Source organism: Salvia splendens, chromosome 3, assembly GCF_004379255.2.
Source record: "Salvia splendens isolate huo1 chromosome 3, SspV2, whole genome shotgun sequence".
NCBI classification, from domain to species: Eukaryota; Viridiplantae; Streptophyta; class Magnoliopsida; order Lamiales; family Lamiaceae; genus Salvia; species Salvia splendens.
Genome location: NC_056034.1, coordinates 43111506 through 43127268, shown reverse-complemented (window position 1 = coordinate 43127268; position 15763 = coordinate 43111506). Strand labels below are relative to the sequence as shown.

The 15763-nt window shown below is 35.4% G+C and overlaps 1 protein-coding gene and 1 long non-coding RNA gene across 5 annotated transcripts; both read left to right on the top strand.

Moving 5' to 3' along the window:
• The first annotated feature begins 2306 nt into the window (after nt 1-2306).
• On the top strand, nt 2307-3156 carry LOC121793561. The gene is made up of 2 exons (XR_006049124.1): nt 2307-2547; nt 2664-3156. It is a non-coding gene; the product is annotated as an uncharacterized LOC121793561 (long non-coding RNA).
• Nucleotides 3157-7863: 4707 nt separating this feature from the next.
• On the top strand, nt 7864-11543 carry LOC121796198 (methyl-CpG-binding domain-containing protein 2-like). 4 transcript variants are annotated; one of them, XM_042194973.1, is made up of 5 exons: nt 7864-8011; nt 9458-10145; nt 10311-10364; nt 10484-10674; nt 11047-11543. In XM_042194973.1, exons 2-5 carry the CDS (start codon nt 9469-9471, stop codon nt 11253-11255), a joined length of 1131 nt encoding a protein of 376 aa, XP_042050907.1. In that variant the 5' UTR covers nt 7864-8011; nt 9458-9468; the 3' UTR covers nt 11256-11543. The 4 variants fall into 4 exon arrangements, with proteins under 4 accessions (XP_042050907.1, XP_042050908.1, XP_042050909.1 ...); XM_042194974.1 differs by having other exon boundaries at nt 9373-10145; XM_042194975.1 differs by having other exon boundaries at nt 7864-8122.
• The last annotated feature ends 4220 nt before the right edge of the window (nt 11544-15763 follow it).

Below are 15763 nucleotides of genomic sequence, written 5' to 3'. Positions count from 1 at the left end.
TTGTCTTTAATTCCTATTTAGAAATCATGTACACTAGTATTGTAGCCGATTTCATTATTGTTTATCGACTTATCGATCAAACTCTCGCATTCAATCCTGGTATTGGTGTCATTCTATCTTATAAAATCCTAAAAACCAGTAATAGTAGGATGTGAGAAGTCGCCATCTAGGTTCCGTCTCACATTCGAACATGGCATCAGTTTCTTCCTGTTCGCGTGTGGAGTCGACATTGCTTCAAACCCACGCCCCGTTTCTGGTTCTGTTCGATAGCAACTGAGTTCCGTTGCTGATTATTTTGGTTCCACTGCCTGTTCTTATGGAAGATCAGCCCATATAAGCCCCAACTCAAAACTGTCAACCAAGTTCCATCTTACCAACTGTTTCATCTTTGGAACAAGACGTCTGTTTTTAGCATTTAAAAATTAAATTCAAATTATAATTCACTTAAAATATGGGGAAATTGCCACTAAAATAACAAAGTTTGATCAAATTCTATTATTTCGCCTTCCAAAATTCAAATGAATTTTTCCAAATGCGATGCAGAGTTAATATCATGTCTAACACACAATAAGCAAAGATAATGTTACTGAAATAGATTATAATGAAACTTGGAAATTGGAATTTCAGCCAGGTTTAGTAAAGCATCATGTGAACCAGAATTTTCTGGGTGGCCTCCCTGCATCTTCATCTTGCATATGCTGCCACAAAAATTAAAAGAGTGGGTTAGTACCAGAAGAAAGTCGCAAATCGCAACCATGGGAAAGGCGAATCTCAACGTGCCTGATTGCACACAAGTAATGGAAGTCTCAAGCATTCACAAGAATTTATAAGATCAGAGCAACCAAATCAAGAGTAACAAAAAAGAACAATCAACTAGAAACACAAAACATTGCTTGTTAGTATTGAACACCCCTTAACATTAAAGTGTGTGGATTAATGTTTGCATTCAGTTCAACTGAAGGTTAAAAGGTGACCAGGGTATATGAAAACAACCATAGTAGACATAGTTTCCGCAGCCGTGAAGATAAAGATGATGATAGTAAGGCAACATAATAAAACATCAAATAAACAGAGACGGCACATACCTATCAAAGTTATACAGACAGATATATTGTTTTACAATGTTTCATTTGATAATCTTCAAAGGATGATAAGAGGCATCTTTGTGTAAAAGGAAGCTAAGAACAAAGTATTTCCACACCAGTAAAGTTGAGAGAAGCAAAATTAGTTATCATCTTCAGTTGGTGCATCAACCATCGAGTCAAGAGAAACCAAATGGCATAAGGTAACTAACAACTCGCGTGCGCTACCACAGACAATTTAACAACCAGAAGAATGATCATAATGTTTAATGGCAGTGATTATAAAATATCACTAGAAACTCTTGACCGGAGAACAACAATACCATTTCCCGAAGCAATATTTTGGTGGTATACTTGAATGAAGACACGTACATACACAAAAGTAACGTATACGTGGCTTTATACATTAATAAATGACAATAAGAAATTAGAAAGGTATATAGGTATATCTCAAATGATCATGATCCATGTCTACATACTCCCCCTGAAACTTTTATGATTAAATGCACAGATTAGGAATCCGCAATACCTACGAGAAATATCCTTCCAACAACACTACGGATAGAGTCCAGTGCACCCCTTCACTGGTAAATGGACATGATGTCCAGCTACCAAAAACGATGAAAGGCGTTATATTCCCAACGAGTTCCTACAGATTACTATCAGCAAACACTACCCAATACATTGCTTGCCAGAAACAATCTTTCCAAAGTCTCCACATTATCTTCTCAACTACAGCCATCAAAGTAATTTTTATGTTCAAACTCTCTCATTACAGTCTGCATAAATTTTCAGATATTCACCAAACAAACACTCGTTCAAACAAAGAAAACAAGCTAAAATCAGAAAAGAGCTGATTTTCTTTCTGATCAACAATAATACTAGAAGATCGAATCGAATTTGATAACCATCACCAATGAAACTCAGAAACCACAGATAGACTATACAAAACCAACACTTTCGCACACATTTCGACCAAATTTGACATTTCGCACAAATGAAGCTTATGAATTGGGGGAAATGAAAAGAAAACGTACAAATTCCTTGACGACGCCTTTGTAGACGAGGATGGGGACGGCGACGCCGAAGATCCCGACGAGGGCAAGGTTGCGACGGGTCCACCGGAAATGGTGCTCGAGATTCTCCCTATTAGTAGCCCAGTCCTCGATCCAACGGTTCTTATTGGTCTCCATTCCGCCCCCCATTTTCACTCTATTGATTAGTGATTACTACTTTCTCACTCTAGCCTCAGTCTTTTCTCTTCAAAGGGTTTATATATATGAAACTTTATGGTTGTGTATGACATTATTACCCTCAGAATGACGGATTCCATGAATTATAAATCAATTGGGCATTTTTGTGAAAATTAAAGCTCTAAGCTTTCCACATCCAAAATCAAAACTCAAAGCCGTCGTCGCGATTACCAATCCAATCCAATCCAATCCAATCCAATCGTCACAACCAGGTGATTTTTGTTTATAATTTGAATCCCGTTTCATACAATTGAGTGTTGCAATGGCAACCTGCAGTCTACGTGTTTGATGAAATGCCTGAGTGACTGAGCTTGTGTAAATTGTACAGAAAAATGGCGAAAGGTTTGATATGGGCGAGTGCTGAGGATTTGGCTCGGAACAGGGGGCGGGTTCTGTCGCTGTACCGGCAGATACTGAGGAGCCTGAACTCACCCGATCTGCCGTTCAACTTCGCGGCGCGGCTGGCGAAGAAGGCGGAGGCTCGCGCGATCTTCGTGGTGGCCGCGGAGGAGCGATCCGTCCACAACATCGAGGACCTCATAGGCACCGGCGAGTACGCTCTCTCGCTTCTCAAGAAAGGCCAAATCCCCAAATATAGTTTGTCTAGCTGAGACGGAGAGGTGTTGGGATTAAAAATGACCATTTTTGAAGCTGGGATTCTGCATTCATCTATTTTCCATATTTCGATTTCGAAAAATAAGGTTTTGAACTTGATTTTTGGTTTGAGAATGTATGAATAATTATAATTTCGATTCGATCTTATCTCATCAATATGTTATGTAGTAGTATTATTAAAATTTACATGTAAAAAGTCTTAGTGATATTGTTTGCATGGGTTTCACTATTTGAAATGGAGATATGCTTATATTTATAGATTAAGTATGATACAATACAAGGATTAAAATGTGAGTATTAAAAAAATTTAAGAATGAAAAGATCGAAAATGAAATAGTAGAAAATGTGAGTACTACATTGTAAAAGAACTGTATTAGAAAATTTTTAAAAAATAGAAAAGAAAGAAATAAAATGAAGGATAGGAAAATTAAAATGCATTAGAAAATTAAAAAAATACATTGGAAGATGATTAAAATACATTAGAAGATAATTGAAAAAAAATTTGTGTACAGAATCTGATTAGGAATAATTTTTTGGTATAATTGTACCCTCTTAGTCATATGCCAATACTATTACGCATATGTTAGTACTATCATAGTATATGGGCAAAAATTGATGTCGGTGAACATTTGGAGGCAAAATATATCACACAATGAGTTCAATGATGCATTTACGATTTACTTATGTTAACGTAATTTTTTTTATATCAATATAAGTAATAATAATAATAGTAATAATAATAATAATAGTAATAATAATAAATGTATAATTAGGTCACATAGATTGTAGATTGTAACGCCAGATTTATTCGTTGAATTTTTAGTTTATTTAGTTGTACGATAATATCATGTTATTATATTCTAAAAGAACTGAGATGCGAATATGAAATCATTATTTAACTTTAGAGTGAACTACACTGATAGTCTCTGATCTTGTCGAAAAATGCATCAAAGATCCCTAAAAATTTTTAATATAATTTTTGGTACGATAAGACTAAAATAACCCTAGGCACCACGAGTGTGAATATTTAAAGTTTTGGGGCATTTTGGACCGTTCTACTCTCCTTTTAATTTTTTTCATTTTTTCCTCCATCACTATTTTCTTTTATAAACTCAATTATACTTTCATTTAAATAATATTTGATGCTTTATGATTTCAAAAATTTAAATAAGAAACCAAATATTTTAATTGTGCTTTTTTTATTTTTAAAATTAAATATTATTTATTATACAACTTTATCTGTATGTTTGCGAAGAAAAAGTTATATTTAACAGAAACATTTTTTAATATAAATATTTAAGTGAATTATAGAAAATTCTTTGTTGGATTTATTTTTACTTAAAAATTTTACTTAAATTTTTTTAATTTAAGAAGAAAAATATTATAGTGAATTATAGTAATTTTCATTTAAAAAATGTTACTTAAATATTTAAATGTTACTATACTTGAGTGAAAAATAAATATTTTAATTATATTAATTAAAATATAATATAGTGAAAAATATTTTTTGAATATAATAATTAAAATTTAAGTGAATTATATCTAACGTAAATTAAAGCGAACTCATGCATGTAACATTTTTTAACTAGAAATATTAATGTGAACTATAGTAATTTTTTCATTATAAAGCTTAATCTATACGTTATTCGAGTAATTATTTAAAAAATTTAAGTGAATTAATTCAAAAGAAAATATTTTTTGTTGTAAGAGCATTAGCAGTGGTGCGGATGTCCCGGCGAACATCCAAAAAACACCTCCTGTCACGTCATACGGACATCCCACTGCGGATGCCACCTCATACGGACATCCCACTGCACAATGGCGGACATCCCCAAGTACATCCCGACGGACTTCCCACAATAATAAAAAATTCACAAATTAAACAATTTCCGGAATTAAACAATTTACGGAATTAAAATTTTGACACAAATAGGGAAAAAAATTTCCATTAAATAAAAAAAAGAAAAGTACATTTCACCAAATAAAAAAAATACATTTCAATAATTAAAAACTACATCAACGACAACCCCTCCGCTGCCATACTTCTTCAATAATATCGTTCTGGAGTCGAACATGGGCTTGTTTTTGGCGCATGTCGGCAAATGCACAGACTCGATCGACTTCGTCATGGGGTATCCCCATGCGTACATTGCTAGTGGCCACGCCGTGGCTTGGACCCGCAGCATCAGCATCATCATTGGTCCAATCAGTCATTACTGGACCTTCATCTTCGACAATCATGTTGTGCATGATAATACATGTGTACATGATGTCGGCGATGCTGTCAACATACCACAGTCGTGCTGGACCCTTCACTGCCGCCCATCGAGCCTGGAGCATACCAAATGCCCGCTCCACATCCTTGCGCGCTGCCTCCTGACGACCCGCAAAATAGATCTTCTTTTCTTCTGTGGGGCATCTGATTGTCTTCACAAAGACGGGCCACATAGGGTATATCCCATCCGCCAAATAATAGCCCATATTGTGCTAGTTGCCGTTGGCGACGAAATTGACGGTCGGACCAACGCCCATGCACTGGTCGTTGAAAAGGGGCGACGACTGGAGGACGTTGATGTCGTTGTTAGACCCGGCTACTCCAAAATAGGCATGCCAAATCCACAGCCGGTAGTCAGCTACCGCTTCAAGGATCATCGTGGGATTCTTGCCCTTGAAACCAGTAGTGTACATCCCTTTCCACGCAGCGGGGCAGTTATTCCACTCCCAGTGCATACAATTTATGCTGCCTAACATTCCCGGAAACCCGTGCTGATTCCCGTGCATATCCAGCAGAGCCTGACAATCTTCGGGGGTAGGCTTCCGAAGATACCTATCCCCGAATATCTCCCTAACGCCCTGACAAAAATACTTCAGGCACTCGTGGGTAGTCGTCTCGCCGATGTGGAGGTACTCGTCGAACATGTCGGTCGCGCCTCCGTATGCCAGCTGCCTTATTGCGGCAGTGCACTTCTGAATCGGCATCCTCCCGCACCCTGAAATACCCGTATCGACGCTCTAAAGCGCCCACGATACGCAGAAAGAGCGGACGATGCATCCTAAAACGTCGCCGGAACATGTTCTCCCCATATCGTGGCTCCGGAGCGAAGTAATCCTCGTACAACCGACGGTGTGCAACAAGGTGGTCCCGGGGTACTATAGAATCGACGATGGATGGGTCGAGGTACCGCCGGCTCCAAGGCCGCTTGTTCCTCCCTATCTGCTGACTCCCGCGCAGGTGCATGACTCAGCCGCATCATGTGTTCATAATGCCCACCACTACCACTACCAGCCATTACGTATATATAAAAGAAATTTAGAGAGAGAGAAACTTGTTAAAACAAGTGGTGCGAATGAAATGAAGTTCAACGAGCCGTATATATAGACTTTTAAACAAATAAAAATTAAAAATAAAAAAATCGGGACGTCCGCACGGACGTCCATCGTATCTCCGCAATGGCGGACGTCCACGGAACTCTGCAGAACTCCGGTGTCCACAGCGGACGTCTGTATCCGTCGCGACCTTGCACAATGGCGGACGTCCCGCGCGGACGTCCGCTGGGACGGGCGCCATTGCTGATGCTCTAAAAGGTGCTTTTATGTATATCCAAAATAATTGCATGATTGAAGAGGTACCAAAAATGTAATTTTTAGATACTGAAAATGCCCTCCATGGCATTTAGGAGATATTTTTAATGCAAAGGGGTATAAAAGGCCGACAGATACCAAAAATGTAATTTTTAGAGACCAAATAGGCTATAAAAATTTTTTAGGGACCATTGATGCATTTTTTGACAAGATAAAGAACTGTAGTTCACTCAACTTTATTTGAGGGCTTCTATTATAACCCGTCATTATCTTCTAGTAGTATTTTCATAATTTATCTCCTTACATTTGACCATTTAGGAGTACAATATTTTCACTAACAAACTTGTTTGAGGTCCAAAGATTTATCTAAGAATATCCACAATATTTTTGAATACGTCGATTATATATTGTTTTGACTTATCAATATGTATGAATTTTCGCTACTCAATATTTTTGGTATCTTAAACAGTAATAGTGACCAATATGTGAGAATGACTAGTATTACTACTTTATAGAATCATATCTCGATGTGTCTATGATAATATTGTAGCCGTGACATTTAAACCAAGAAAATTACTACTAGTATTGTTGTTTCACAATATTATGTCTCATGGCTAGTTGATATATATTCCAATATATAAATAAAAACTTTGAAATTGTGGCATCAAATTTTGATTAATTAATGAACATAGTATATTATAAACACTTGAAATAAATTAAATAAATAAAATATAGATTTTGGCTATCAAGTTTTGGACGTTAAATCAATATTAATCGTGATGATAGTAATGATCAAAACTATTTCCTTATGAAATCTAATTAGACTGGACTCAATTTAATTAAACAAATCTATTATAATAAGATTTATCCAAATCTATGTGGATCTTAATAAGATTTATCCACATCATTCCATCAATTGCAAAATATAACAAAAGTTTCAAAAATCTTCTCCATGATTTTTGAAATTTTTTTCTATAGTGTGATATTTTCTCATTTTAAGATTTATGATTTAATAATATATTGCTCACGCAATATACAAACTCTCTTAGTAAGGTTAATTGGTTGAAAGATTAGAGGTTAAAATCATTCGGTAAAGTGACGGAAGCTGCAATCCTTCATCTACACACAGAAAATTTGCAATAGGTATATTCTAAATACTATGAGCATGTCTATTTATTTCATATATTCATGTATGTTGTCTGTCTAATGGTATTTAAATAAAATATCCCCCACTTATAAAAAAATAGGAAATAGATAAAGTATATCGGCAAAATTTAAAAGTTAGTTCAAATTCATTAATATACATAACATTTTGGTCGTCTTCACCTGTCTCGGTTAACGAGGACAACAACCCCCCTTCAAAATCATTGCATTAAGCATTAACATAGGATTCTTCGGAATTTAATCAGAAATTCTGCAGAACTTCTCCTTGTTTTTCGCCTTAGATCTCTCACTCTCGCTCATATCCACACAACTCATGTAAAATCTCTCCCTCTTTTGTTTTAAAAAAGGGTTTTCAATGTAAATGTGTTGGTGTGTGTGTGTGTGTGTCTTAAAAAGGATTTTTTTCGAAGAAAACCCTTTTTCTTGGTAAAGCCTACGTTGTCTGTAGCTCCAATACCTTCGCATTGCATGTGTATGTCTTCTGATTTATGTCTTTTTGTGGTTAATGCCGATTTAACTGAGGTGAATATTGGAATTTTGTGGCACTAGAGGTTAGAATCGACAAATGTAGAAGCCATTTGTCGAGATTATCTCCTTTTTTTTTTGGCCTAAAACAGAGTAAGGAGAAGCCTGTGCATGTTCCTTTAACATACATCTGCTCTTGTTTGAAATTTTGAGACAAAATTTTCTTAGGGCTTTTGCACATTAATTCACACAAAATAATGAAAATTCGACGATGTTAAAGAATTTTTTTAGGTCTTGTTGAGGAATGATATTCATTTCTGTTCTTTGTTTCCTTCTAAATCATGCATATGAACTGGAAATTCCACATTAAATGTTTTCTGTTTTGGTATATCTTATGCTATCTAGTGTTTGGAAGTTAATTACATTGAAGAATTAGTTTGCATGTTTAAAACAACCACAGATTTAAGGTTTGCGTATTTGAAAGTCAATATTGCACCCTAGAGAATGCAGTTGAATTTGCCCTGATTTCTATATGGAAATGCCAATGTAGCGCGTAGAAAAACCTTTTGATAGAACACCAAAAGTTTCAATGTCATCTGATAGATGGATTGTGCAAGATGTTGTTGTTGTTTTAGTGCGGATGTACATGATGATACTTAAGTAGACCGTTGTATACGTAATGCCCCTTTGAAATGTTCGACATATACCATATGCGTGAGTACTATGGGATCTTCAAGCAGCTTGTGTTAGCTAGATTTGGAAGTTGCTATGCAGCCTCGTATTGCTACTCAACTCTGCCCCCGTGAATTAGTTCACCATTTTGTTCATTATGTCAACTGCCCGACAGATGGATTTGTATAAGATGTTTTGTTTTAGTATGATTGTACACGATGATACTTAAGTAGACCGTTATATACACAGTGCCCTTTGTCACGTTCGAGATATATCATACTATGTGTGAGAACTATGGGCTCTTCGAGCAGTTTGAGCTAGCCAATTTTGGAAGTTGCTTCATATTGCTGCTCAACCCTACTCCCATGAATTTGGTCGCCATTTTGTTCATTATTACATCATATCTAAATAAGAATTCGAGTTTATTCATTTCCAGCTGATAAAGATGCATTTACTTCTCTGCCATTTCATCAGCGCCTCTAATTGTTTTTTTGGTTCTTTTTGCATATCTTGGTTGCTCATTTATTATGGAGTTTCAGGATGTTCTGTGTTGACGAGTTCCTAGTTCTTGCTTCTTCTTAGCCAGTTAAGTGGGTAAGGGATTTGATCAATCGTTGAATTCAGGAACTTAGATAATGAAGGCAACTCTGCAGCCACAGTCTTTGGAAGTTACTATCAAAGCTGAAAGGGACAAAAATGTCAGTGAATCTTCAACTACCGTTGATCACGTGAATAATGCTGAAGGAGAACGCAATGCATCAAATCCTTCCGTTCCCCCGGGGACCCTGACTACATTTCCTGATGATATTGTGGACTTGTGTTCTGATGAAGATGTTGAAAATCACGACACAGACAATGAAGGAAATAAAACATCTGAAAATTCTCAATATCAGTTGGTGCTATATGTTCCAGCCGTCAATGATGCCAGTAATGGCAAAGATGGGCCAGGTGGTCCGGGTCCCATTAGTTGTCCGTCTCCTCCAAAGAAACCATACCCATTTTCTGACCGGACCCCGAGGGTTTTGCCATCGGTAGGGCTCTTCGCTGTTCAGTGTGCCAGCTGTTTCAAATGGAGGCTCGTTCCAACAAAAGAAAAGTACGAGGAAATACGGGAGCATCTTTCAGCGCGCCCCTTCTTCTGTGACACAGCTCGTGAATGGCGTCCAGACGTCTCGTGTGATGATCATCCGGATATAACACAAGATGGCAGTAGAATATGGGCAATCGACAAGCCTAACATTCCTCAACCCCCTACTGGTTGGAAAAGGCTTTTGCGAATCAGAGGTGAAGGAAGTGTCAGGTTTGCTGATGTGTACGTATCTATTTCTTTTCTGTCATACGTTTGTTACTTGCCGTAGCTCTCTTTTATCCTGAAGAGTTACATATTATTATAACTTGATGAAGATACATGATTTCTTTAGATCCCCTTTTGAATGCCTCAAAATGCCATTTAATTTATTGTTACGATTTCTCTCAGGTACTATGTTGCACCTTCGGGTAAGAGTTTACGTTCAATGTTAGATATTCAAAGGTATGTTCTTGGCATTATTGCAATGGAATTTACCATAACAAGTCTTGGTGGCATTATGTTTTGGAATAGTTGATTGTTTCCTTACTCGTCTTTTCCTGGTTTTCTGATGCTTATTCAAGGTACCTAGATAAACATCCAGAGTACATGACCGAAGAGGTCAGCCTATCGAGGTTTTCCTTCCAAATCCCAAAACCATTACAAAAAAACTATGTGAGGAAGCGACCTGTCCGTCCTGCTTTTCATAACGATGCGGGTGATCCTGGAACACAACAATATCTTCCACCATCAGAAGGTGTTCGTCAACCTGCACGTAAGGATATTCTCCATATTTCACGAAAAGTAGTAATTTTGTTAATTATCAGTTAGTCGAACTTATCTGCAGTGTCACGGTGGCCTTTTAATTTGATAAACATATTTACACTAGTGAAATCAACCCGACAATATGTGAATTCTGATGTGGATCCTCGATGTTTGGCTCGTGATTATTTTGATATCTCATTAATCTGATAAACATATGTACACTAGCGATTCAACCGGATAACATGTGAATCTGGTGTGGATCCTCGATGTTTAGCTCGTGAATTTCTTGATTTGTTGTGAACTAGAGTTTAGAGGCGGTTTTGCATAGTTACATCATGAGGCAATCGTGTCATTTAAGAAAACTACTCTGTTAATGCTCCAGGCATAACTTGGGTGAGTACGGATGGGGACACGGACTTACAGCCGAGCAGTCCAGCACTTGCTTACAATCACCATTTGGAGGCACCGGCTTCAAATCCCGAAAGCAGTCGACCTGCAAAGAGGCCGAGAATACCATCCCCAAGGAGGTATGCTGATGATTTAGTACCTGGCCACAATGATGCCAGTGTGGAAGAGCCTCTTCACCTCTGATTTCGTAGTTTTTTGATGATCGAAAACTAGCTGATCCTGATTTTTGCTAGCTCGTGGGTTTCGATATATAGTCTATTTTGAATGCATATACAAGGTCTGATCAAAGTGCAAGAAAAGCCTAGTTTTTGGTGTAGCTGCTATTTTGAATGCATACACAAGGTCTGATCAAAGTGCAAGAAAAGCTATGTTTTGACTACTATTTTGCACTTGATGTTGTAGTCAACTTTCTTGTTGAGTAGAATGCTGAAATTGAATAGAATGTGATATTGGTATCAAGTCTTTTGAAAATTCGATGACATCATAAATATGACGAAAAAGAATATATTTTTGCAATAGGAGTTCAACTAATACTAAAGTGGATTTGTGATTGATGAGAATGGCCCCTTTTATACATTTTGGTTGGGTGTGGTTATTCCATTATGTAATGAATATTAGATTGAATTGATGAGCAAAAGAAAAGAGCATTTATCGAATCACTTGATTGAAAAATGAAAAGAATTATTTGATCTTACTATGATTGTATATAGGACATGAAATTCATAAATAAAATGTGGGCTTAAATACCAAACTTTGACGTGACCATAATGGAATTTGGCACTATGAAAATGCGAGGGAAATACAATGTAAAGTGAGAATATCTTTAGGAAATTCGACTATTTCATCTTACTATTTCTTGCACCCAAAAAATGTTCTAACTTCACTGTGTGTGAGAGAAAGAGAGACTTTTAGTTATTTCTAATAAAATGTAGATAATCAAATTTATGACATGTAGCTAGATAAATAAATTTTAAAATCAAACTAATAGCGAAGTTGGAATACAACATCGATATTTTTCCAGAAATTCCTTTTTCTAGATTTGTCAAAATCCCAATTGATCTCTCAAAATAGTAGTAATCATTCCATTCAATTGTGACAATCCATTTCATAAATCATAAAAATCGAAAGCAACTTAGGAGCATACAAGAAGCAAATCCAATTATACAAATTAGAAATCCCTAAAGCTAAAGTTTTGGTTGATTAATGAATTGACCTTTTTGGATGCCCTAATCAAGACATATAATGTCTTCAAGTTGAACACTTATTAATGGTCTATTAAAACACCTAAAAATTCCAAGGCACCCACCCTCCCCTAAGAGGGTGGGTAGGGGGTAGGGGTATGAAATTATTGAAAGAGATTTGTATTTATAGCTGTCTTGTGGGATCCCATGAGGGAGAAAACATTGAGTTGGCAAATTTGATATATGCATTAAATGAAATTTGGCTCATCCAAAACCAATTAATTGAGAATGCCAATTCAAGAACAAGAACACTACAAACCCCTTCTAGTGTGTGTGTGTGTGTGTGTGTGTGGGTGTGTGGCTTTCTTTGGATCAATCATTTCAGGTAGAAACTTGTATGGCACATATTGGAATTGCACTACACAAAAATCCCACCACCTCTTTGTGTGTGGACTTGGATTGGGTGCTAAAAGGGTGTGTTAGGATATTAGTTTGAGATATGAATAGTTCTGACTCGTCCAAATTCATCGCAATCATCTTATCTAAAGTTTAAAAATATCATACCTCATTCATATATCTCGAATATCATCTTATTTGAAGTTAAGAGCATCCCCAAGTGCTCTTGGGGAAGGACGCTGTCCGTGCCGACGGCGCGGCACCCTGTTGTCCGCCGCTGTGCTCTTGCCGACGACACGGCCATGCACATCCGTGCCAACGGCAAGAGCACGAGCAGCCGACGTGGCATGCTCTGGTTGGCCGTTGATTTATATTTTTATTATTATTTTTTAAAAAAATTCAAAAAAATCTGAAAAAATCATTATTTTCCCACTTCTTAATAAAATATATCGATTTTTTCCATACTTTTAATTTATTTTTTCATTATTTTTACCCTAAAATTCATATTTTCATCTATAAATACTCTCATTTAAAACACAAAATAGTGACACTATACCAAACAACTCTCTCAATCTCAATTTTTAGGATTTTAATTATGTAATTTTTAATTTTTTAGTAATTTGTAATGGTATCGGGTATTTTTAATGCATTTTAATATTGTGGGAATGTTTTTAGTAATTTGAGTATTTAAATTGAATAATGGAATGGTGAATCCCTTGAGCATGCTCTTGCGGAAGAGTATGAATGTGAGTGTTATGCTCTTTTGAAAGAATAAATAGTAAAAAAATTAATAAATGTGGGTCCGAACCCACATCCAAGAGCATGGATGGAGAACATAAGTAACTTATTAATATTACTCTAGATTCTGAACATTACTCTAGAAGGTACTTTTACAAAATTAATTTATTTTGAAATGAATATCAAAATTGAATATGTCTAGTTTAAGATTTTTACTTGATTATTTATTAGTTTTATAGTATCATGTATCAACAAAAGTACTTAGTTTTTATAAGTATCTTTAATATATTTGATATGTTTTCTCTCTTTCTCGTATTTTAGTTTCTACGAATTCTAACTTGGAAAATTAACAAATATATTTGAAACATTATAGTATTTCGTAATATTAATAATGTATAGTTAGTTCATCATATGATGTCTATATATTGTACGTGTTCATATGAAAAGATGATTTCGTTTCATAAAAGCATAAATGTATCTAAACATGAAAATTGCACCCATTTATATGGAGTATTTGTTTGTAAGAATAGACTGGCTATATATTTATACAGTTATTCGTTAAGAATAAGAAAAGGTGAAATATTTATATATTAATTTAACTACTTGGCACTAATTATAAATTGTAACCTCTGCATTAACGAATTGTTGATTATTGAATTATTTGAATACGTAGTTGAATATATATTGCCAATATAATAAAGATCAAATAGTGTCCCCTTGCGAAAAAATAAACATTGCAATCGTATGAGAGAATCGATAAATATTGAAATGAAGAGAAAATGTGGGCTCTTAATTACCCCATATACTTTAATTTTTTTTAATTTTTAATTTTTAAAAAAAATGAACTTCTATATAAAGGAGGCTCGAACTCTGCGCCTAATGCAATAATGTCTAAACTCCTTGCCGTTTGGACTATCCCATATGCTTTAATTGCAATTGTAGAATGTGCTTGGTTGAGTGATTAGACACGTTGAAAGTCATTTTGGCACTTGATTTAAAGCAAGCACTAATTCTTATCAACCCATATATATTGTGTATCTTGTCACTTTTGAGAGTGAGATAATATTTGATCCATTCCTTTATTCTCACACAGTGAGAAACTATCAATTGGTGCAAGCAAAAAAGTGCAATCAACTCAAGTCCATGAATGAGCTAAATAAATGAGAAATGATACTATATCTAATTATTAAGAAAATTAAATTATATACTCACATCACATGTAACATGTAAATTAAGCTCCACTTTATATATATTCTCTATTAATTTGAATGTTCGGTTCACATAAAAAAGGATGTTTTCATATATTTGTAATATATCTACGATGGTTTGTGTTAAAACGACAACGCCTCTTAAAGTGACATTATACCACCATTCCTAGCCAATCATTTGTACACGTGGACGAATAATCAGCTGCCATGCGGCAATCATAAAAAACGCTCAAGGGTAAAAAATTTCGGCCAGCAATATCCAATACGCTAGACTGCAATATTTGCGCGTCTGCAATATCTAATACACTAGAGTGCAATCTATAGATTGCAGTGTGGCGTTTATACTATTGCAGGATACGTGGTGTCACAGTGTCACTGTAAGAGGTGTTGTCATTTTAACGCACCCCTATCTACGAGAACGTTATATTTTTGTTTTCGTGAATTTTTTATGAGTAGCTATTTTGAATCCAAGTTAGTACAACTACACCACATTTAAATTGTAACTAAACTTGTTATAAATTATAATTAAACTAAATAGCTAAATAATTTTTTTCTTAATTTCGTAAGTTAGGAGTTTTCTATATTATTTATTTGTGGAAATTGGCGTCCAAATCCGTGCTTTTTGGCCGGTTTCCTTCTTCCCAATTTTCAAATAATATTAAAGCAAAATATTATACACTCGGAAGAAACAAATCAAGAAAGAGACAAAAAAACATTATTTGAACCTTTTGACCAAAAATAGTTTTTTTTTCTGCTCAATTTCTAGCATTTAAAAATTAAAATGAACAATTTGCACCTTGAAAAAATGCTATATTTCGTTAAATCGAATCAGAAATGTAGCATATATTTGGAAGAATGTAAGAGCATCCACAACCGTGCTCTTGCCAGCGGCACGGTTGTGGGCCCGGGCGGTACTATTCATGCCTGCTCTCTGGCAAGAGCACAACACCCACAACTGTGCTCTTCCGCAAGGACGAGCACAATTAATATAAAATTCAATTACACAAAAACATTTTCATAATACTAAAATTCATTAAAAAAACCACAATAAAAATAACAAATTACAAATAAAATAAAAAGACATAATTAAAATCCTAAAAATTAAAAATTACATAATTAAAATACTAAAAATTAAAAATTACATAATTAAACTCCTAAAAATTAAAAA